General features: G+C 27.6%; 2 protein-coding genes across 9 annotated transcripts in view; both read right to left on the bottom strand.

The window, feature by feature from the left end:
* The window catches only part of LOC145755412 (NACHT, LRR and PYD domains-containing protein 3-like), an 86433-nt gene extending 85664 nt beyond the window's left edge, over positions 1 to 769 (bottom strand). For all 8 annotated transcript variants that reach the window (XR_014284200.1, XM_082571647.1, XM_082571646.1 and 5 more), the window contains exon 1: positions 595 to 769. The gene's annotated coding sequence lies outside the window, so the exon portion shown is untranslated. The remainder of the gene's footprint in view (positions 1 to 594) is intronic.
* On the bottom strand, positions 654 to 4186 carry LOC145755866 (3 beta-hydroxysteroid dehydrogenase type 7-like). Its single transcript, XM_082572101.1, has 9 exons — positions 4058 to 4186; positions 3488 to 3615; positions 3433 to 3446; positions 2938 to 3096; positions 2638 to 2756; positions 2118 to 2306; positions 1673 to 1885; positions 1260 to 1403; positions 654 to 773 (listed from the first exon to the last, which is right to left on the bottom strand). Exons 1-9 carry the CDS (start codon positions 4184 to 4186, stop codon positions 654 to 656), a joined length of 1215 nt encoding a protein of 404 aa, XP_082428227.1.
* Between the last annotated feature and the right edge of the window lie 18350 nt (positions 4187 to 22536).

Below are 22536 nucleotides of genomic sequence, written 5' to 3'. Positions count from 1 at the left end.
ATTTAAAGAATTTCGCGTTATAACACCTGCTCATAGCAACGTTTTCGGCAGAAATGCTTTGATGTTGCCCGAAAATGCGAGAAAGTGCGAGTGTCGCTTAAAAGCGCCTAAAATTTTAAAATTTAACACCGAAATTGGACGACAACATATTTTTGATCAATAATAAATAAAAAAATGTCAATTTATTCTTCGTTAGCTTGAATTATTGCATTGAATAAAGGCATTTTTTTGCGTAATACGACCAATCGACAACTCACGTTTCGCATTGTTGCCTAACTCTATACATTTTATCTTAAGTTTTTGAGTGTAAATTAACACGGTATCTAAATAACAACATGTTTTTAAACAAATTTTGTTTAAGAAAAATGTTTTTTTGCATTTTTTAGTTTAAAAAAATCGTCTACAATATCTTACGTTAGTACGCGAAAAATTTTTTTTTCTGACGGGCTTCTGTCCCGCTGTTTTAGACAAAAATCAACGGTCGGAGCTGTTTCGGCCGAAGTGTTTTGTATGAAAATTTTTTAAGGTTTACGAAATACTTTTTATAATTTAATAATTAGCAACATATTTTTATAAATGTTTATTTTATTTTACTTGAAATATCGGCAAAGAATATCCACACCACCATCAAGAAGCAATAAAAATTCGAATGTCTAAAAACTCCACACAAACAATATTCTTCCAGCTGACCCACAGATCAAGTTTGGAAACTGAATCCAAAAATTACTCACATTAGATTTGCACATAAAATACCCTACACTCTTCACTTTATGCTAAAACATAAAAATTAAATAAAATACAACAAATTTAACCATTTATTTAAAAAAATCACGTTAAACGAATATTAATTTTTCAAAAATGCCAAAATATTCTAATTCAATAAATCTTTAGCAATATAAGCTTAATAAAAACGTTTTCTAATCTGCTATTAAAGATGACTGCTTCAAATTGCACTAAATTAAAGTTACTATCCACGAACTTACGCAAGAACAAGCTTCGAAACAAAACCTCCAACTTTAAATAACGCACGTGCGTCAGCTGTTTATATACAGAGAGTGGATGACGTATTTACGACCGACGTCATAACTGGCAAAACATATTTCTATAATTTATCCTCGACTAAAAACTTCAAGTTTATTGCACGTTGTCTTTATTTTATTTCACAATAAAAATTCTAATACAAACATTCCAACAAAATTGAATCACATATATATAAATTAATTTATTTTTTTCAAGTTATTATTTTCTACTTCATTTACAATCTTGTTCACATATTCCTTCATTATATTCAACGATTCAGGCCAACTATACTTTGGTTTGTAGCCAAAATGTTCCACAAACTTTTGATTGGAGACGGTGAATCTTGTGCAGGAAAACTTGGCCATGTTTGGTGTAATATTGGGCTAAAAATCACAAAATAGTTGTCATTAAAAGTATTATACATAAAATAAATGTTTAACACTTGCAATAACTTAACATACTGACCCTCGTCGTCACAGTATTATCCAAATAGGTATGGGGTTTATTTCAAAGAGATAAGTTTTAGACCACGACATTTAACCAAAATTCGGGTTAAAGTTTTCGGTAAAATGGTGTTTTTGCGAATATGTTTTTAAGTAAAACCTTTATGACAGTAACCCAGCTAAAACTCCTCAATAAACTAAACATTTACCTCTTTTTTGATCCCAAACCAACCCAGCACCTGACAACCCCAAACAACCAACGTTGAAATGAGGATAAACAACCAAAACGCCAACACTGGCCCCCTCTTGTGGATGGTGAAACCCAAATGCTCGTAGAATTTCAAGTTTAATCTCAGGTAAGATAATTCTGGGGTTTCGTCACACAGAAAGAAGGTGTTTCCCCCAACCAAAGAAGGGGACTCCTGTACAATATAAGTTATAGTCAGAGTACAAGTTAATTTCTAAGAATTTTTTAATATAACCAAAATATAAACCAATATTTTTCACTAAACTTAAAACCTAATCTTTCAGTAAGATCATACAGAGACATATTAGTTACAACCGGAGCTATATACGGCTGTGGTGGTGCTCAAACCAGAAACCTTTTGCACACTAACCCAATATTAAAGCAGTGAACAACTAAGTTTTGTTTACCTGCATTTTTGTGGCCGCGATCATGTGACACCAAGTCACGTTTTCAACATACATTCGAGTTTGTAGCGCCTCTGGTGGAATAAGAGACTTGATTACTTTAGTCGCAAGATGGCGCAAAAGAATCGATTTGGTAAAGTTGTCATCTTCGCCATAAATACGAGAACCTCTAAGTGCACATGTGACCAGTTTCTACAAAACATTATGACGTCAATAATAAAAAAAAAGTAGTAAGAACACTTGCTACATTACCATGCGGTTGTGGATTCAATCCCTACCGCCCTTGAGTAAGGTGCTATCACTTAATCAGCAACATAAATACTGGACAACTATTATTTATAATATCTCAAACTGCTACAGGCAACTCAAGACTGGGTTGGTAAATTTTGTTACTCTATGTTTGGGTCGCTTATACGACTTTTCCACATCGAGGATAAAAATGTGAAAAAAAAACAAATATAAAAACGTGACTTTACCTAAAATGTTTCCATTTTTCATCTTTTTTTTCGTTCCACTCCAGTACGAGCTCCTCCGCGTCCTTCTTTGTCCTCCCGTATGACGTCACAGAAGAGTAACAGTAAATAGTGTCTTCACTAGCACCCACTAGTGGTTCCATGGTTCGGTCCGAAAGCCTCGATTGAGCTTGTGTAGAGACAATAACCGAGATTCTTTGCACAATAAGCCTTTAACACATTCATTGTTCCTGACCTATATGACATCATAATATATTTAACAACAAAAATCTGCACCATTTAAGTTCTAAAACAAATGTTGTCAGATTCTGTTATAACAATCCCATCACTTATGACATCACAATGCCTACCTCCAACATTTATTTTCCATAATTTTTGGCAACGAACTAATTCCTTGTAAGTGACAACACTGGCCTTATGCAAAACCACATAACATCCTTGTACGGCAGAGATGAGACTACTATGATCCATGACACCACACTTAATCCATTCAACTTTCATGTTGGCATCTAAAAAAATAAACAAAATAAGATTTAAAAAATTTTCTAATATTTATACAAAAAAAAAGATAATTACAAATTTTAGTAGAAAATACCGAATATAAATACTTTGCATAAAGTTAAATTATTAAAGTTTATGTGCTTTGATTAAATTTCGTTGGTTCAGCAGAAGTTTATATCATTTATAGCTCCTTACTCAGGGGCGCTACAGCATGAGAGCAGTATGAATTGAACCTAGGACCTCATGTAGTGTAGCCAAGTGTTTTGACCACCACCCATGTTGTCGGTTCACAGAACCAATGGGAATTGAACCCCAAACCAGAAGTTAGTTATCCTAATGCTTACCAATATACCCAATACTAAAACAAAATCATCAAAATTAAATTCTGTAAATAACAACCTGTAGAAGAACATAGTTGTGCAGGGGTCGTATAATTCGTACATTTTGTTGAAGTCTGGCACCTCAGTAATGTCAACCAAGTAAACAACAGCAAAGTTCTTCACTTTGTCAGCTATACTATACAAGGTCTAAACATAATTGTTGATTTATTAAAATGTCACATACAGAATTCAAAGAATTCTAAAGCAAAATATTTGTGTTGTATAAACGTCCAAATTAAATATTTCGCAGAATAAACAAAAAAAACTTAATTTTATCAATAAAACATTTTGTTTTTTAATTTTTGTTTTAAAATTATGGGACCTTAACACTACACAGCATATTATTCTATAGAAACTTAATTTTCTTTAATAAATTAATTTTAATTAAACTTTCTTTAAACGCAAAAAATAAATCTAGTAAAGAAAATAACACAAATCCACTTTTTCAGAAAAAAATATTAAACTTATGCCTAGTTTACCTAAAATTTTGTCTAAAATATGGTTTCTTAATACGTGAAAATATTAAAATTCGACGCCGGTACCAACTTAAACATTATTGAACTTATTTATATTTAAAATCATTAAATACCTCGTCTATTTTCATGCAGGCCGGGTTCCAATCGTGACCGAACCGAATCACGACAACTTTTTCTTGCTCGTTTAAGATCGATTGATCGACTTGCCAGCCGTTTGTAAGATGGGGAAGCATGTACGACATGGTTACCTTTCACCTACACCAATCACTACCAAATATATCATTTAAATACAACTTTTTAAACTGGTCCTATTATTTCGAATGCCAGACACTTCGGCCCCCGGACACTTCGGCCAAAATTTTTTTTTCAAAACAGCGGGGATTTTGCATTTTAATTACCGCGAGAAATTTTATTTTCGCGTAGTTATATACAGTTTTTTAGACAATATTTGAAACAAAATAAGCAGTAAATTAATATTTTTTTTTAATAATAATATGCAAGAACATGTTATCTTTCTTTTGGTGTGTCAATTTTTTAATTATACAAACTAAAACCTATAAAAAATTAATTTTGAAAGCGCGCGCTTTTAGGTGACGGAGGATAATGCATAATGATATCTCGTATTTTGCCAAATAGTGCCGCCTTTCCAAACAATATTTGAAGAAAATAGAGCGTTAATTTTTTATTTTTTACACTGAGGATTATGCATAAATATGTTATCTTTCTTTTCCCGTGTCAATTTTTTAATTTTACAAACTAAAACCTATAAAAAACTAATTTTGAAAGCGCGCGCTTTTAGGTGACACAAGACGATGCATTATGATATCACGTATTTTGCGAAATAGGGCCGTCTTTCTAAACGATATTTGAAGAAAATAGATCATTAATTAATCATTTTTTACACTGAGGAATGTGTATAAATATGTTATTAGTTATTGCCTGTGTTAATATATATAAATTTATATATACTAAAACACAAAGAATAAAATGTTTAAAGAGTTGCCAGAAGATTTGTCCTGCAAAAAACGGCGGGAAGTCGGTGATGAAATTCCCGTGTATAAAGTCAGCGTAAGACCATATTTTACCGATATTTAAAATAAAAATTTTGCATAAAGTACAGTATATATAAAAGTTTTTATTGGTTGTTACGTTAATGACATATGTTAGTTTTAAGAATATTATTTTTTTTTTAATTTTTGTTTCAAAAACCCTTTTTTAAAACGAATTAAAGACGGGTGCTTTTGGCCTTCAAAATTTTATGACCAATCGCTTTCGGCCTGCGAAATTTTTCATTAAACTGCGGGGAGCCTGCAGCGTTAAGCCTTGCGTATGCGCTTTCAAAATTAGTTTTTTATAGGTTTTAGTTTGTATAATTAAAAAATTGACACACCAAAAGAAAGATAACATGCTCTTGCATATTATTATTAAAAAAAAATATTAATTTACTGCTTATTTTGTTTCAAATATTGTCTAAAAAACTGTATATATCTACGCGAAAATAAAATTTCTCGCGGTAATTAAAATGCAAAATCCCCGCTGTTTTGAAAAAAAAATTTTGGCCGAGGTGTCTTGGCCGAAGTGTCCGGGGGCCGAAGTGTCTGGTTACCATTATTTCGTGCAATTTCGTAAAATTTTTCGCAAACCTAAAAATGTACGAGCAAAAGTTTACGCTGTTTTGTGTTTATCAAATTTGTTAAAACATCTGTTGTTGCGTAAACGTTTATCCTCAAAAATTTTTTAGAGATAAATATTATTAAAAAATAAGTGTGTACCTGTAGGCTTGTAAAGGTAATTTATAGGATTGTCAAAAAAACAGTAAATTTTTTTAAAGATGACCCTATACACTTACTGAAAGAAAAGTTGTTTATGGGCAACTTTTCTTAAATTTACTGAAAAGTTATTTGTCCAAGTATGGGCTCAAGTTTTTTTGTGGGAAAGGAAGAATTGTTAAGATTGTACTTGTTCCAGTAAAGTACTTTAAATAGTATTTAACATTGCTGGATATTTAAACATGATCTTATAAGCATCGTTACAAATAAAACACAATTTTGCTGAATAACTAGGAATTTTATTCGCTTCTACAAAGTGTTTGGCAAGCGGTGAAGAATTAATATTTGCATAACATACAAGCACTTAAAAGCACATCTACAATAACTACACAAGACTCAGGTTAACATACAACGGTGGTGGCAAGTCCAATAATGTCCTGGGTCCAAATAATAGAAAAGATTCAAAATTTCATTAAAATATTATTTGTACTAATTGACATACATCTTTAAAATTCATTTTAACTGGTTGAATACAAAAAAAGTTTAAAGCCATGCCCTTTATGCCTCTATTGTAGCACATATAAAGCATTAAAGAAGTTAAAATGTTGTTATAGGTTAATAATATACAAGTAAAATAATGTCTAATATTGTCATTTAATAGTTTTATATTAGGAGAAGTTTCCTGCCAACATTTAATATATATAGAAAATAACATTAAAACCTAAAGATACTTACTAAAAACTACACAAAACTACATATTAGTAAAGCACATGCACACTTCCTCATTAAAATGCATTTTTTAACAATGGAATTAATCTTGAACTTAAATAAACAAACAGTTCAATAGAAGTAAATTATTCCCAATATTTCCACAAAATCAAATATAGTAAAAATTAGCACTTATCTGAGCACATTGTTTACAACATAAAAATACTAAAGATCAAATAATGAATGAAAATTAATATTTAAAATAAAACTGTAAAATGAATTAATAAAAACTAAAATTAGCACTTATACAATAAAGAGCACGTTGTATACAATACAGACATACTAAAGAACCAAATAATGAATGAAAATAACTTTAAAAATAACTCTTCTAACTTTTCCATTTTCTTACAATTTTCTTTTTTGCACAGAAAAGTTTTTTTTCAAACAAAATGAACAAAGTTTCCATGATTTCAGGACCACAACCTAGTTAAATATAAGTGAGTGTAATTTTGATAAAATCTAATTTAATTATTGAGTAAAATTATCAACATTTTTAAATATAATTTTAACAAATACTTAAACTATATAAGATGACTAATATTTATGTAAACTAAAAACTTACTTTATTGGTTGCTTCAGTCACTTTGTTACTGGTAAACCCAACTAAATAAAACAAATCGACAGATTGAAATAACTTGTTTGTTTTAGGGGTTTAAAATATCGTGTTTTGGAGGTTTAAAATATTGTGTTTTAGGGGGTTAAAATAACGTTCTTTAGGGGTTTGTATTTGTGTTTAAATTTTAAAGTTATTCTTTTTGCCTAATAAAATGTAAATGTACGTCTTAAAAAATATCAACAATCTAAAAAAAATAAAATTTAAAAAAAAGAATGTTACAAAAAAAATTTAATAACTAATCTATAAAAATAAAGGTAGTCTTAAAAGTGTTAAAAACCTCTTTTATAAAAAGTTAGTTTTAGTTTATTCTAGTAAAGGGATTTAAATATAGTCAATATGTTTGTCCTATAGTAAATATGTTTAAATAATGTTGTATATTAAACAAAACTTACAGTTTCATATTTGGAACTTTTTTGCTTGCTTTCCTCAATAGTTGTTCCCCATCCTCAGTAAAACCACAAAACATTACATCTAAGCATTGAAAGTTGTGGAGGCATGATGAGAAAGCAACAGCACACTCATCTCCAAGATTGTTTTGGTTAATATCCAACCTTTTCATCTAAAACATTTAAACTTTAATTAAAATTTATCATTCGCACACCAATAGTTTAAATAAAGTTTTATTGTTAAATTATAATTTGCTTTTGATAACTTTAATGAAATATTTTAAATGTTGAAAATTAAATTTGCTTAATATAACTTCAAAAAATTATTATTGTTAAATTTAAACATTTTCTAAAGATTTAAATTGTTCTTGTGGTTAGGTTAAATGTTGCATTTATTAATTTTTAAAACTTTTAATTTTCAAATAATTTGATTCTGGAAAAATACTAAAACTTATTTTAGTAAACATTAATACAATGAATTGTAACTTAACAATGGAGCATTGTTAAAGTTAATGGGCATTGTGACTGTTTAACTTTTTTTACAAAATTATAATTTTAATAAAAATTAAAGTTTTGTTTAAATAAATCATTTTTAATATCAAATGTTCAACTTTATCTTAAACAAAATTCATATTTAACTTAATTTAAAAATTATTTTAATTCAAATAATTAATTTAAAACAACTATTAGTCCAATAATTATTGAATCAGTAAATGTAATTGTTGTAGTTAACTTTAGTAAGTAAAGTTAAACTTTAAGTTTAAATAAAATAAATAAAACTACTAATTAACATAAATTAAAATTAATATTAATAAAATAAATTCATCAATTTTCTTAAATTATACCAGAAATTTAATAATAAAACATTTTATTGATTTTTAATTATTTCAACATAGGAAAAATACAAAAAAAATTAAAAAAAAATATTAATAGATTGTAACTTAACAATGACCCATTGTTAAAGTTTAATGGGCATTGTGATCGGATTTTACTTCTTGTTAATAAAATTGAAAATAAATTTGTGTTTATATTTTTATAAACTAAATAAAAAAGTTTTGTTATTACATAAAGTAATTTTAATAATAAATGTTATTTAAATCTAGTGCTTGTTTAAATAAAAAAAATTGTAAAATACCAAGCAATAAAGTAATGTACTCACAGTATTCGTTAGTTTTGAACAAGCTCTAGCAATGGCCAATCCACCAACTTCTGTGATGTAACAATTACTAATATTAAGTTCCTCAAACTTGTCAATAACCTCACCCAGTAATGTTACAGCTTCATCACCGATTTTGTTCCCTGTTAAGTTCAACTTTATCTAAAACCAAATTTATATTTTACTTAATTTGAAGATTACTTTAATTAAAATAACTAGGATAAAAACTGTTTAACAAAATATTTTATAAAAATAATAATAACTAAAATTTTGAAGTAAAACAAAAATTAACAACATTTAATTTTTGCTAACTTGTTATATATTAAAAATATTTAAGTAACACAGAAATGAACAATTTTAATTTTTACCAACTTGTTATTTATCTGAAATATTCAAACTTAAAATTTACTTATTATCACACTTAGGGTGGAGTGATTAAAGTCGAGTTAAATCGCTAAAAAGTTAACCTGCCAATTGAGATGGTTTAAACTCAAGTGAACTTAAAATTAATTAGCTACTTTATCAAAAAAAAATTACGGCAATAGTCCAATAGTAAAACTAGATTGGCCTAAAAGTTGTTGTGATCGTTTGGACAGAGTCAATAGTAATTCATAGGTAGCCTATGGAAAACAATACAACAGCAAAGCAAAGTTGTATTATTAGTTAGTACTGGTTGTAATGGCTTTAGTCAGTCCGTAAATCATCAGTGATGTACCGGACATATCATTGTGAGGTATTTTACCTATTTTTGTCTCCTGTTAAATGCATATAAAATGTGTATAGTCAGTTACAACCTAAGTTTTATATGGGTTCTGCCAAATAAATTTAGTTAAAAGATTTATAATTAACTATTTAAGCAGTATTTTATTAAGTTGTCACAAGGGCAATATATTTAACCTTTATTGTAGTTATTGAAATTAGAAATAACAAACATCCTGTCAATCCCTAACAATGAGCAAGTCACAAAGTTTAGAGAATACTTTTATGTCGTTGAAGTTAATAACTGTCCACCCTGGCTTGGCTAAACAAGGAAATGTGCGATGATGGTTTTAAGCATTTTGCTCTCAGTAAATACCTATTTTGGACAGGGAATCATATTTTCAATCTAGTAAAGCTTTGGTATTATATTTATGCGAAGTGGAAAGTAAACCCTTTTATTTAAATTTTAAACTATTTTTTTTGAGTAACAAAATATAAAAACATAAATAATACAATAAATAAATATGCAAACTATTAAATTTCATAAAAGTTGTTTAAACATGCTGCTCGGTAATTTTTTAAATTTTTTGTTTGCTCTATTTTTATTTCAAGTTCTTTCATTTTTAAATCGTGTTCTTTACGTTTCATTTCTTGGTCCTTTATTAGTAACTTTTTGGTTAGTACATTTTTGCCTCCCTTACATCACCAGAATCGCTTTTTCTTTTTTTAAAGACTTTTTTTCTTTAAAATTATTTAAATAACTTCATTACAAAAATTAATAAACTTAAAGGTGACAACAATATTTATTTTTTTGCATTGACTTACTTAGTACTTGATCGACACTATTTTTTTGTTTTTCTCAGGTGAATCTTGTACTACAACATCTATGAACAGACTGGTATTACTTTTTTACAACATAATTTAAAATTAAATTTTTGTAACTTCTTTTTTAAAACTAGAACTCTTCATTGGTAATAATATTCACAACATGAAATTTAACCTGGTAATTCTTTACATTCTATAAAAATTTCTCCATTTGAAGAACATTCAGTAACAATTTGATCATGGCTGAGGTGCTACCAGTAAGATCAAGAATCGGCAAGGCATCATCATCAAAACTGTTATGCAGTGAATTGATTTCATTGGGAATTAAAGCTATTATTTAAAACAAAGTTTTGCAGGTTTGTAGTAAATTTATCGTTGTGTGTTATTTGGTTTATTAAAAAATATAATTGTTACTCACAAATGACTTTCTGTGTAAAAGAGCTAATGGGGTTAGGTGGTAGGCCACCTCCTGTTTTTCTAAATTCTCTTTTTTATTCTGTATTAGCTGATTTGGCTTTCTTTTTAATATTTTTGTATAAATTTTGTAAATTTTCTGGTGTTCTATTGCATCGTATATTGATTAAATTAATTTTTTTGTTAAATCAACCCAAGCATTTTTTTTGCAGTTGTGGTAGAAAAATTTGTTAATTTTGAAGTTATAACTGGATAAGATTTTACCAATTCCAACAGTACTTCTCCTTCGCTTTGATCGTAGTTAAGAGTTCTAATTTTATTATCCATTTTATTCCCAGCTACAAAAAGATTACATAAAACACATAAACAAAATTGTTTATGCAGTCTAACTATATTAACGTAAAAATTTCTTCTTAAATTTAAATATTACTGAAAATAGTTATTTATTATTTGGTCTCGCACAGCTCACCCAGCCAATGAATGACCAGCTCCTCCATTTGTTTCAATTACTGGGATTTCAGCATCGTAAGGTGCCAGTTTCTCTTGCCTTGTTTTCAGTGCAAAATTATGAAGACACATAATTGCAACTATTATAATTATTGAATTGTCCGGACGTGTCCGAAGTGGAATTGTAAGGGCCCGAAACCTTTGTTTTAAAATGCCAAAAGACTGTTCAATTCTTGATCTTGTTTTTATGTGAGCTTTATTGTACTTTTTTGTGGTAATGTTAAGGGATGAAGTAATAGAGTAATTAAATATTTTTTACAGGGGTAACCATTGTCACCTAACAACAGACCAGACACAAATCAATCTTCAAAATGGTCACGAATTCTTGAATTTTCAAAAATTCGGGAGTGATAAGTCGATCCTGGCCAACGCACAACAATGTTGGTAAATACTCGATGAGTATCACAGATGGCCTAAACATTAACTAAAAAAAATCCTTTTTTGTTTCTGAACACCTTAGGAGAATCACCACCAGGTGAAACAATGGGGATATGTGTGCCATCTATTGCTCCAACTACGTTGGGAAACCCTGAAACTTGCCCAAAATCATCCATGCATGTTTGCAGAGCCAATCCACTAGGAAAAGTTACAAATAAATGTTTGCGTGAAGCTATACACTTAGAAATCCAATGTACGATAAGGCACACCGTGCATCTATGTACCCCAACTAAGTCCCCATCACTACGTTGCAAATTTTCTGTTGCATAAAACCTAAGGGTTATCAAAAGCTGCAACAATGCTGAAACACCATGGCTTCTAATTTTTAAACTTAAATCTTTTTCAGTAATGTTATAAAGTTGTACAATGCTATTTTTATTAAATCTGTAACGCTGGACTATTTCTCTTTCTGTATATTTTTCCAGAGATTTGTGATATCTTTTAATCGTTTTTTTGGAATTTCGTATTTTGTATTTGTTATTTCAACAATTTCCAAAGTATCCATTTTAATAAAAAATTACTTAACAATCGTTTATTCCTATTGACAATATTTAAGAACAATTTGTAAAAAAAGTTTCTATAGCATTCATTTTTTTTATGATAGTAATCTTAAGCCTAAATAGGCTGAAGTTCTGTTTTTTGTTTACTAACAGTAACTTATCTTAACTAAGTCTAACTTAATAAAGAAATTTAAATGTTTAATTATTACTAAAACCCTTCAAAATCATGTTTAGCCTTATTATTTACAAAAACTTAAATCTCGTGCAAAAAAGTGAACAAAACATCCTTGGTTACAGCGAAAATCAACAAAAATTGTCGTTCGCTGTTTTGATTCGCTATAGCGATTTCAAACCGGTTTAAACCAGTTTTTCGACAAATATCACAAGTTAAACTAGGATTAGTTAATCCTAGTTTAACTCAACTTTAATAACACAAAAAAAATAAAAAGTTAATCAGGGATTAAGTTAACTCGACTTTAATAACTCCACCCTTATTGTTTTAATAAAATTTTACTGTTAATTTATAAATCGTTTTTTAATAAATGAGCCAAAATATTTAAATGTTTAAAACTAAATTTGTTTAATGTCACTAAAAAAATGTTTTAAATGTTTAAAATTAAATTTGTTTGATATAACTTCAAAAAATAATAATTGTTAAATTTAAACATTTTCTAAAGATTTAAATTGTTCTTGTGGTTAGGTTACATGTTGCATTTATTAATTTTTAAAACTTTTAATTTTCAAATAATTTGATTCTGGAAAAATACTAAAACTTATTTTAGCAAACATTAGTACAATGGATTGTAACTTAACAATGGAGCATTGTTAATGTTAATGGGCATTGTGACTGTTTAACTTTTTTTACAAAATTATAAATTTAATAAAAATTAAAGTTTTGTTTAAACAAATCAATTTTAATTTTAAATGTTCAACTTTATCTAAAACAAAATTTATATTTTACTTAATTTAAAAATTACTCTAATTCAAATAATTAATTTAAAACAACTATTAATCCGATAATTATTGAATCAGTAAATTTAATTGTTGTAGTTAATTTTAGTAAGTGAAGTTAAACTTTAAGTTTAAATAAAATAACTTAAACTACTAATTAACATAAATTAAAAATAATATTAATGACTAAATTTATCAATACTCTTAAATTATACCAGAAATTTAATAAAAAACATTTTATTAATTTTTAATTATTTCAAAATAGGAAAAATACCAAAATAATTTTATTTAAATATAATACAATAAATTGTAACTTAATAATGACCCATTGTTAAAGTTAATGGGCATTGTGACCGTTTTTACTTCTTGTTATAAAATTGAAAATAAAATTGTGTTTATATTTCTATAAACTAAATAAAAAAGTTTTGTTGTTACATAAAGTAATTTTAATATTAAATGTTATTTAAATCTAGTGCTTGTTTAAATAAATAATCTTTAAATACCAAGCAATAAAGTAATATACTCACAGTATTCGTTAGTTTTGAACAAGCTCTAGCAATGGCCAATCCACCAACTTCTGTGATGTAACAATTACTAATATTAAGTTCCTCAAACTTGTCAATAACCTCACCCAGTAATGTTACAGCTTCATCACCGATTTTGTTCCCTGTTAAGTTCAACTTTATCTAAAACCAAATTTATATTTTACTTAATTTGAAGATTACTTTAATTAAAATAACTAGGATAAAAACTGTTTAACAAAATATTTTATAAAAATAATAATAACTAAAATTTTGAAGTAAAACAAAAATTAACAACATTTAATTTTTGCTAACTTGTTATATATTAAAAATATTTAAGTAACACAGAAATGAACAATTTTAATTTTTACCAACTTGTTATTTATCTGAAATATTCAAACTTAAAATTTACTTATTATCACACTTAGGGTGGAGTGATTAAAGTCGAGTTAAATCGCTAAAAAGTTAACCTGCCAATTGAGATGGTTTAAACTCAAGTGAACTTAAAATTAATTAGCTACTTTATCAAAAAAAAATTACGGCAATAGTCCAATAGTAAAACTAGATTGGCCTAAAAGTTGTTGTGATCGTTTGGACAGAGTCAATAGTAATTCATAGGTAGCCTATGGAAAACAATACAACAGCAAAGCAAAGTTGTATTATTAGTTAGTACTGGTTGTAATGGCTTTAGTCAGTCCGTAAATCATCAGTGATGTACCGGACATATCATTGTGAGGTATTTTACCTATTTTTGTCTCCTGTTAAATGCATATAAAATGTGTATAGTCAGTTACAACCTAAGTTTTATATGGGCTCTGCCAAATAAATTTAGTTAAAAGATTTATAATTAACTATTTAAGCAGTATTTTATTAAGTTGTCACAAGGGCAATATATTTAACCTTTATTGTAGTTATTGAAATTAGAAATAACAAACATCCTGTCAATCCCTAACAATGAGCAAGTCACAAAGTTTAGAGAATACTTTTATGTCGTTGAAGTTAATAACTGTCCACCCTGGCTTGGCTAAACAAGGAAATGTGCGATGATGGTTTTAAGCATTTTGCTCTCAGTAAATACCTATTTTGGACAGGGAATCATATTTTCAATCTAGTAAAGCTTTGGTATTATATTTATGCGAAGTGGAAAGTAAACCCTTTTATTTAAATTTTAAACTATTTTTTTTGAGTAACAAAATATAAAAACATAAATAATACAATAAATAAATATGCAAACTATTAAATTTCATAAAAGTTGTTTAAACATGCTGCTCGGTAATTTTTTAAATTTTTTGTTTGCTCTATTTTTATTTCAAGTTCTTTCATTTTTAAATCGTGTTCTTTACGTTTCATTTCTTGGTCCTTTATTAGTAACTTTTTGGTTAGTACATTTTTGCCTCCCTTACATCACCAGAATCGCTTTTTCTTTTTTTAAAGACTTTTTTTCTTCAAAATTATTTAAATAACTTCATTACAAAAATTAATAAACTTAAAGGTGACAACAATATTTATTTTTTTGCATTGACTTACTTAGTACTTGATCGACACTATTTTTTTGTTTTTCTCAGGTGAATCTTGTACTACAACATCTATGAACAGACTGGTATTACTTTTTTACAACATAATTTAAAATTAAATTTTTGTAACTTCTTTTTTAAAACTAGAACTCTTCATTGGTAATAATATTCACAACATGAAATTTAACCTGGTAATTCTTTACATTCTATAAAAATTTCTCCATTTGAAGAACATTCAGTAACAATTTGATCATGGCTGAGGTGCTACCAGTAAGATCAAGAATCGGCAAGGCATCATCATCAAAACTGTTATGCAGTGAATTGATTTCATTGGGAATTAAAGCTATTATTTAAAACAAAGTTTTGCAGGTTTGTAGTAAATTTATCGTTGTGTGTTATTTGGTTTATTAAAAAATATAATTGTTACTCACAAATGACTTTCTGTGTAAAAGAGCTAATGGGGTTAGGTGGTAGGCCACCTCCTGTTTTTCTAAATTCTCTTTTTTATTCTGTATTAGCTGATTTGGCTTTCTTTTTAATATTTTTGTATAAATTTTGTAAATTTTCTGGTGTTCTATTGCATCGTATATTGATTAAATTAATTTTTTTGTTAAATCAACCCAAGCATTTTTTTTGCAGTTGTGGTAGAAAAATTTGTTAATTTTGAAGTTATAACTGGATAAGATTTTACCAATTCCAACAGTACTTCTCCTTCGCTTTGATCGTAGTTAAGAGTTCTAATTTTATTATCCATTTTATTCCCAGCTACAAAAAGATTACATAAAACACATAAACAAAATTGTTTATGCAGTCTAACTATATTAACGTAAAAATTTCTTCTTAAATTTAAATATTACTGAAAATAGTTATTTATTATTTGGTCTCGCACAGCTCACCCAGCCAATGAATGACCAGCTCCTCCATTTGTTTCAATTACTGGGATTTCAGCATCGTAAGGTGCCAGTTTCTCTTGCCTTGTTTTCAGTGCAAAATTATGAAGACACATAATTGCAACTATTATAATTATTGAATTGTCCGGACGTGTCCGAAGTGGAATTGTAAGGGCCCGAAACCTTTGTTTTAAAATGCCAAAAGACTGTTCAATTCTTGATCTTGTTTTTATGTGAGCTTTATTGTACTTTTTTGTGGTAATGTTAAGGGATGAAGTAATAGAGTAATTAAATATTTTTTACAGGGGTAACCATTGTCACCTAACAACAGACCAGACACAAATCAATCTTCAAAATGGTCACGAATTCTTGAATTTTCAAAAATTCGGGAGTGATAAGTCGATCCTGGCCAACGCACAACAATGTTGGTAAATACTCGATGAGTATCACAGATGGCCTAAACATTAACTAAAAAAAATCCTTTTTTGTTTCTGAACACCTTAGGAGAATCACCACCAGGTGAAACAATGGGGATATGTGTGCCATCTATTGCTCCAACTACGTTGGGAAACCCTGAAACTTGCCCAAAATCATCCATGCATGTTTGCAGAGCCAATCCACTAGGAAAAGTTACAAATAAATGTTTGCGTGAAGCTATTCACTTAGAAATCCAATGTACGATAAGGCACACCGTGCATCTATGTACCCCAACTAAGTCCCCATCACTACGTTGCAAATTTTCTGTTGCATAAAACCTAAGGGTTATCAAAAGCTGCAACAATGCTGAAACACCATGGCTTCTAATTTTTAAACTTAAATCTTTTTCAGTAATGTTATAAAGTTGTACAATGCTATTTTTATTAAATCTGTAACGCTGGACTATTTCTCTTTCTGTATATTTTTCCAGAGATTTGTGATATCTTTTAATCGTTTTTTTGGAATTTCGTATTTTGTATTTGTTATTTCAACAATTTCCAAAGTATCCATTTTAATAAAAAATTACTTAACAATCGTTTATTCCTATTGACAATATTTAAGAACAATTTGTAAAAAAAGTTTCTATAGCATTCATTTTTTTTATGATAGTAATCTTAAGCCTAAATAGGCTGAAGTTCTGTTTTTTGTTTACTAACAGTAACTTATCTTAACTAAGTCTAACTTAATAAAGAAATTTAAATGTTTAATTATTACTAAAACCCTTCAAAATCATGTTTAGCCTTATTATTTACAAAAACTTAAATCTCGTGCAAAAAAGTGAACAAAACATCCTTGGTTACAGCGAAAATCAACAAAAATTGTCGTTCGCTGTTTTGATTCGCTATAGCGATTTCAAACCGGTTTAAACCAGTTTTTCGACAAATATCACAAGTTAAACTAGGATTAGTTAATCCTAGTTTAACTCAACTTTAATAACACAAAAAAAATAAAAAGTTAATCAGGGATTAAGTTAACTCGACTTTAATAACTCCACCCTTATTGTTTTAATAAAATTTTACTGTTAATTTATAAATCGTTTTTTAATAAATGAGCCAAAATATTTAAATGTTTAAAACTAAATTTGTTTAATGTCACTAAAAAAATGTTTTAAATGTTTAAAATTAAATTTGTTTGATATAACTTCAAAAAATAATAATTGTTAAATTTAAACATTTTCTAAAGATTTAAATTGTTCTTGTGGTTAGGTTACATGTTGCATTTATTAATTTTTAAAACTTTTAATTTTCAAATAATTTGATTCTGGAAAAATACTAAAACTTATTTTAGCAAACATTAGTACAATGGATTGTAACTTAACAATGGAGCATTGTTAATGTTAATGGGCATTGTGACTGTTTAACTTTTTTTACAAAATTATAAATTTAATAAAAATTAAAGTTTTGTTTAAACAAATCAATTTTAATTTTAAATGTTCAACTTTATCTAAAACAAAATTTATATTTTACTTAATTTAAAAATTACTCTAATTCAAATAATTAATTTAAAACAACTATTAATCCGATAATTATTGAATCAGTAAATTTAATTGTTGTAGTTAATTTTAGTAAGTGAAGTTAAACTTTAAGTTTAAATAAAATAACTTAAACTACTAATTAACATAAATTAAAAATAATATTAATGACTAAATTTATCAATACTCTTAAATTATACCAGAAATTTAATAAAAAACATTTTATTAATTTTTAATTATTTCAAAATAGGAAAAATACCAAAATAATTTTATTTAAATATAATACAATAAATTGTAACTTAATAATGACCCATTGTTAAAGTTAATGGGCATTGTGACCGTTTTTACTTCTTGTTATAAAATTGAAAATAAAATTGTGTTTATATTTCTATAAACTAAATAAAAAAGTTTTGTTGTTACATAAAGTAATTTTAATATTAAATGTTATTTAAATCTAGTGCTTGTTTAAATAAATAATCTTTAAATACCAAGCAATAAAGTAATATACTCACAGTATTCGTTAGTTTTGAACAACCTCTAGCAATGGCCAATCCACCAACTTCGGTGATGTGACACCAACTAATATTAAGTTCCTTAAACTTGTCAATAACCTTACCCAGTAATGTTGCAGTTCCATCACCGATTTTGTTAAATGATAAGTTCAACTTTATCTAAAACAAAATTTATATTTTATTTAATTAAAGGTTACTTGAATTAAAATAACTGAGATAAAAACTGTTTAACAAAATACTTTATAAAAATAATAATAACTAAAATTTTGAAGTAACACAAAAATGAACAATATTTAATTTTTAATAACTTGTTATTTATCTGAAATATTCAAACTTAAAATTTACTTATTATCACACTTAGGGTGGAGTAATTAAAGTCGAGTTAACGATAATTGCGAAATAAACTCGAGTTAAATTGCTAAAAAGTTAACCCGCAAACTAAGGTAGTTTAAACTCAGATTAACTTAAAATTAATTAGCTACTTTATCAAAAAAAAATTACGGCAATAGTCTAACAGTAAAACTAGATTGGCCTAAAAGTTGTTGTGATCGTTTGGACAGAGTCAATAGGTAATTCATAGGTAGCTTATGGAAAACAATATAACAGCAAAGCAAAGTTGTTTAATTAGTAAGTTAGTACTGGTTGTAATGGCTTTAGTCAGTTTGTAAATCGACAGTGATGTACCGGACATATCATTGTAAGGTATTTTACCTATTTTTTGTTTCCTGTTAAATGCATATATAATGTGTATAGTCAATTACAACCTAAGTTTTATATGGGCTCTGCCAAATAAATTTAGTTAAAAGATTTATAATTAACTATTTAAGTAATAATTTATTAAGTTGTCACAAGGGCAATATATTTAACCTTTATTGTAGTTGTTGAAATTAGAAACTACAAACATCCTGTCAATCCCTAACAATGGGCAGGTCACAAAGTTTAGAGAATACTTTTATGTCGTTGAAGTTAAAAACCGTCCACCCTGGCTTGGCTAAACAAGGAAATGCGCGATGATGGTTTTAAGCATTTTGCTCTCGGTAAATACCTATTTTGGACAGGGTATCATATTTTCAATCTAGTAAAGCTTTGTTATTATATTCATGCGAAGTGGAAAGTAAACCCTTTTATTTAAATTTTATTGATACCTATTTTTTTGAGTAACAAAATTCAAAAATATAAATAATACAATAAATAAATATGCAAACTATTAAATTTCATAAAAGTTGTTTAAACATGCTGCTCGGTAATTTTTTAAATTTTTTGTTTGCTCTATTTTTATTTCAAGTTCTTTCATTTTTAAATCGTGTTCTTTACGTTTCATTTCTTGGTCCTTTATTAGTAACTTTTTGGTTAGTACATTTTTGCCTCCCTTACATCACCAGAATCGCTTTTTCTTTCTAAAGACTTTTTTTTCTTTAAAATTATTTTAAATAATTTTATTACAAATATTAATAAACTTAAAAGTAACAACTATATTTATTTTTTTGCATTGACTTACTTAGTACTTGATTGACACTATTTTTTTTTTCTCAGGTGAATCTTGTACTACAACATCTATGAACAGACTGGTATTACCTTTTTTACAACATAATTTAAAATTAAATATTTGTAACTCCTTTTTTAAACTAGAACTCTTCATTGGTAATAATATTCACAACATAAAATTTAACCTGGTTATTCTTTACATGCTATAAAAATTTCTCCATTTGAAGAACATTCAGTAACAATTTGATCATGACTGGGGTGCTACCAGTAAGATCAAGAATCAGCAAGGCATCATCATCAAAACTGTTATGCAGTGAATTGATTTCATTGGGAATTAAAGCTATTATTTAAAACAAAGTTTTGCAGGTTTGTAGTAAATTTATCGTTGTGTGTTATTTAGTTTATCATAAAAATATAATTGTTACTCACAAATGACTTTCTGTGTAAAAGAGCTAATGGGATTAGGTGGTGGCCACCTCCTGTTTTTCTAAATTCTCTTTTTTGTTCTGTATTAGCTGATTTGGCTTTCTTTTTAATATTTTTGTATAAATTTTGTAAATTTTCTGGTGTTCCATTGCATCATATATTGATTAAATTAAGTTTTTTTGTTAAATCAACCCAAACATTTTTTTTGCAGTTGTGGTAGAAGAATTTGTTAATATTGAAGTTATAACTGGATAAGATTTTACCAATTCCAACAGTTCTCCTTCGCTTTGATCGTAGTTAAGAGTTCTAATTTTATTATCCATTTTATTTCTAGCTACAAAAAGATTACATAAAACACATAAACAATAATTTTTATGCAGTTTAACTATATTAACGTAAAAATTTCTTCTTAAATTTAAATATTACTGAAAGTAGTTATTTATTATTTGGTCTTGCACAGCTCACCCAGCCAATGAATGACCAGCTCCTCCATTTGTTTCAATAACTGGGATTTCAGCATCATAAGGTGCCAGTTTCTCTTGCCTTGTTTTAGTGCAAAATTATGAAGACACATAATTGCAACTATTTTAATTATTAAATTGTCCAGATGTGTCCGAAGTGGAATTGTTAGGGCCTGAAACCTTTGTTTGAAAATGCCAAAAAACTGTGCAATTCTTGATCTTGTTTTTATGTGAGCTTTATTGTATTTTTTCGTGGTAATGTTAAGGGATGAAGTAAAGGAGTAATTAAATATTTTTTACAGGGGTAACCATTGTCACCTAACAACAGACCAGACACAAATCAATCTTTAAAATGGTCACGTATTCTGGAATTTTCAAAAATTCGGGAGTCATAAGTCGATCCTGGCCAACGCACAACAATGTTGGTAAATACTCGGGGAGTATCACAGATGGCCTGAACATTAACAAAAAAATCCTTTTCTGTTTCTGAACACCTTAGGAGAATCACCACCAGGTGAAACAATAGGGATATGTGTGCCATCTATTGCTCCAACTACATTGGGAAACCCTGAAACTTGCCCAAAATCCTCCATGCATGTTTGCAGAGCCAATCCATAAGAAAATGTTACAAATAAGTGTTTGCGCAAAGCTATACACTTAGAAATCCAATGTACGATAAGGCACACTGTGCATCTATGTACCCCAACTAAGTTTCCATCACTGCATTGCAAATTCACTGTTGCAAAAAACCTAAGAGTTACCAAAAGCTGCAACAATGCTGAAACACCATGGCTTCTAATTTTTAAACTTAAATCTTTTTTAGTAATGTTATAAAGTTGTAAAATGCTATTTTTATTAAATCTGTAACGCTGGACTATTTCTCTTTCTGTATATTTTTCCAGGGATTTGTGATATCTTTTAATCTTTTTTTTAGGAATTTTGTATTTTGTATTTGTTATTTCAATGATTTCCAAAGTATCCATTTTAATAAAAAATTACTTAACAATCGTTTATTCCTATTGACAATATTTAAGAACAATTTGTAAAAAAAGTTTCTATAGCGTACATTAATAAAGAAAATTAAATGTTAAATTATTACTAAAACCCTTCAAAATCATGTTTAGCCTTATTATTTACAAAAACTTAAATCTCGTGCAAAAAAGTGAACAAAGCGTCCTTGGTTTCAGCGAAAATCAACAAAAATTGTCGTTTGCTGTTTTGATTCGCTATAGCGATTTCAAACCGGTTTAAACCAGTTTTTCGACAAATATCACAAGTTCGACTTTAACAACAACTAAAAAATAAAAAACTCGACTTTAACAACAACTAAAAAATAAAAAGTTAATCGGAGATTAAGTTAACTCGACTTTACTAACTCCACACTTATTGTTTTAATAAAATTTTACTGTTAATTTATAAATCGATTTTTAATAAATAAGCCAAAATATTTAAATGTTTAAAACTAAATTTGTTGAATGTCACTAAAAATAATGTATTAATTGTTGAATTTAATTATTTTTGTTTATTTTAAGTTTAAAATTCTCCAAAAGTTAATAAAGCAATTTTTTCCTAAAAAAATACAAAAAATAATTTTATTTAAATATAATACAATAAATTGTAACGTAATAATGACCCATTGTTAAAGTTAATGGACATCGTGACCGTTTTTACTTCTTATTATAAAATTGAAAATAAGTTTGTGTTTATATTTTTATAAACTAAATAAAAAAGTTTTGTTTTTACATAAAGTAATTTTAATAATAAATGTTATTTAAATCTAGTTCTTGTTTAAATAAATAACTTCAA

This window comes from Corella eumyota, chromosome 6 (genome assembly GCF_963082875.1).
Source record: "Corella eumyota chromosome 6, kaCorEumy4.1, whole genome shotgun sequence".
In the NCBI taxonomy this organism is placed as follows: domain Eukaryota; kingdom Metazoa; phylum Chordata; class Ascidiacea; order Phlebobranchia; family Corellidae; genus Corella; species Corella eumyota.
This window is presented reverse-complemented; position numbering and strand designations above follow the sequence as displayed.

What these genes read in the sequence shown, in the direction of transcription:
- LOC145755866 (XM_082572101.1), bottom strand. Translation starts at nt 4,186, where the DNA reads ATGTCGTACATGCTTCCCCATCTTACAAACGGCTGGCAAGTCGATCAA. An exon ending in ATGGAAAATAAATGTTGGAG is followed by an intron (nt 2,757 to 2,937) that starts GTAGGCATTGTG and finishes TCTCTACACAAG; the next exon opens with CTCAATCGAGGCTTTCGGAC. An exon ending in AGAAGGACGCGGAGGAGCTC is followed by an intron (nt 2,307 to 2,637) that starts GTACTGGAGTGG and finishes AATGTTTTGTAG; the next exon opens with AAACTGGTCACATGTGCACT.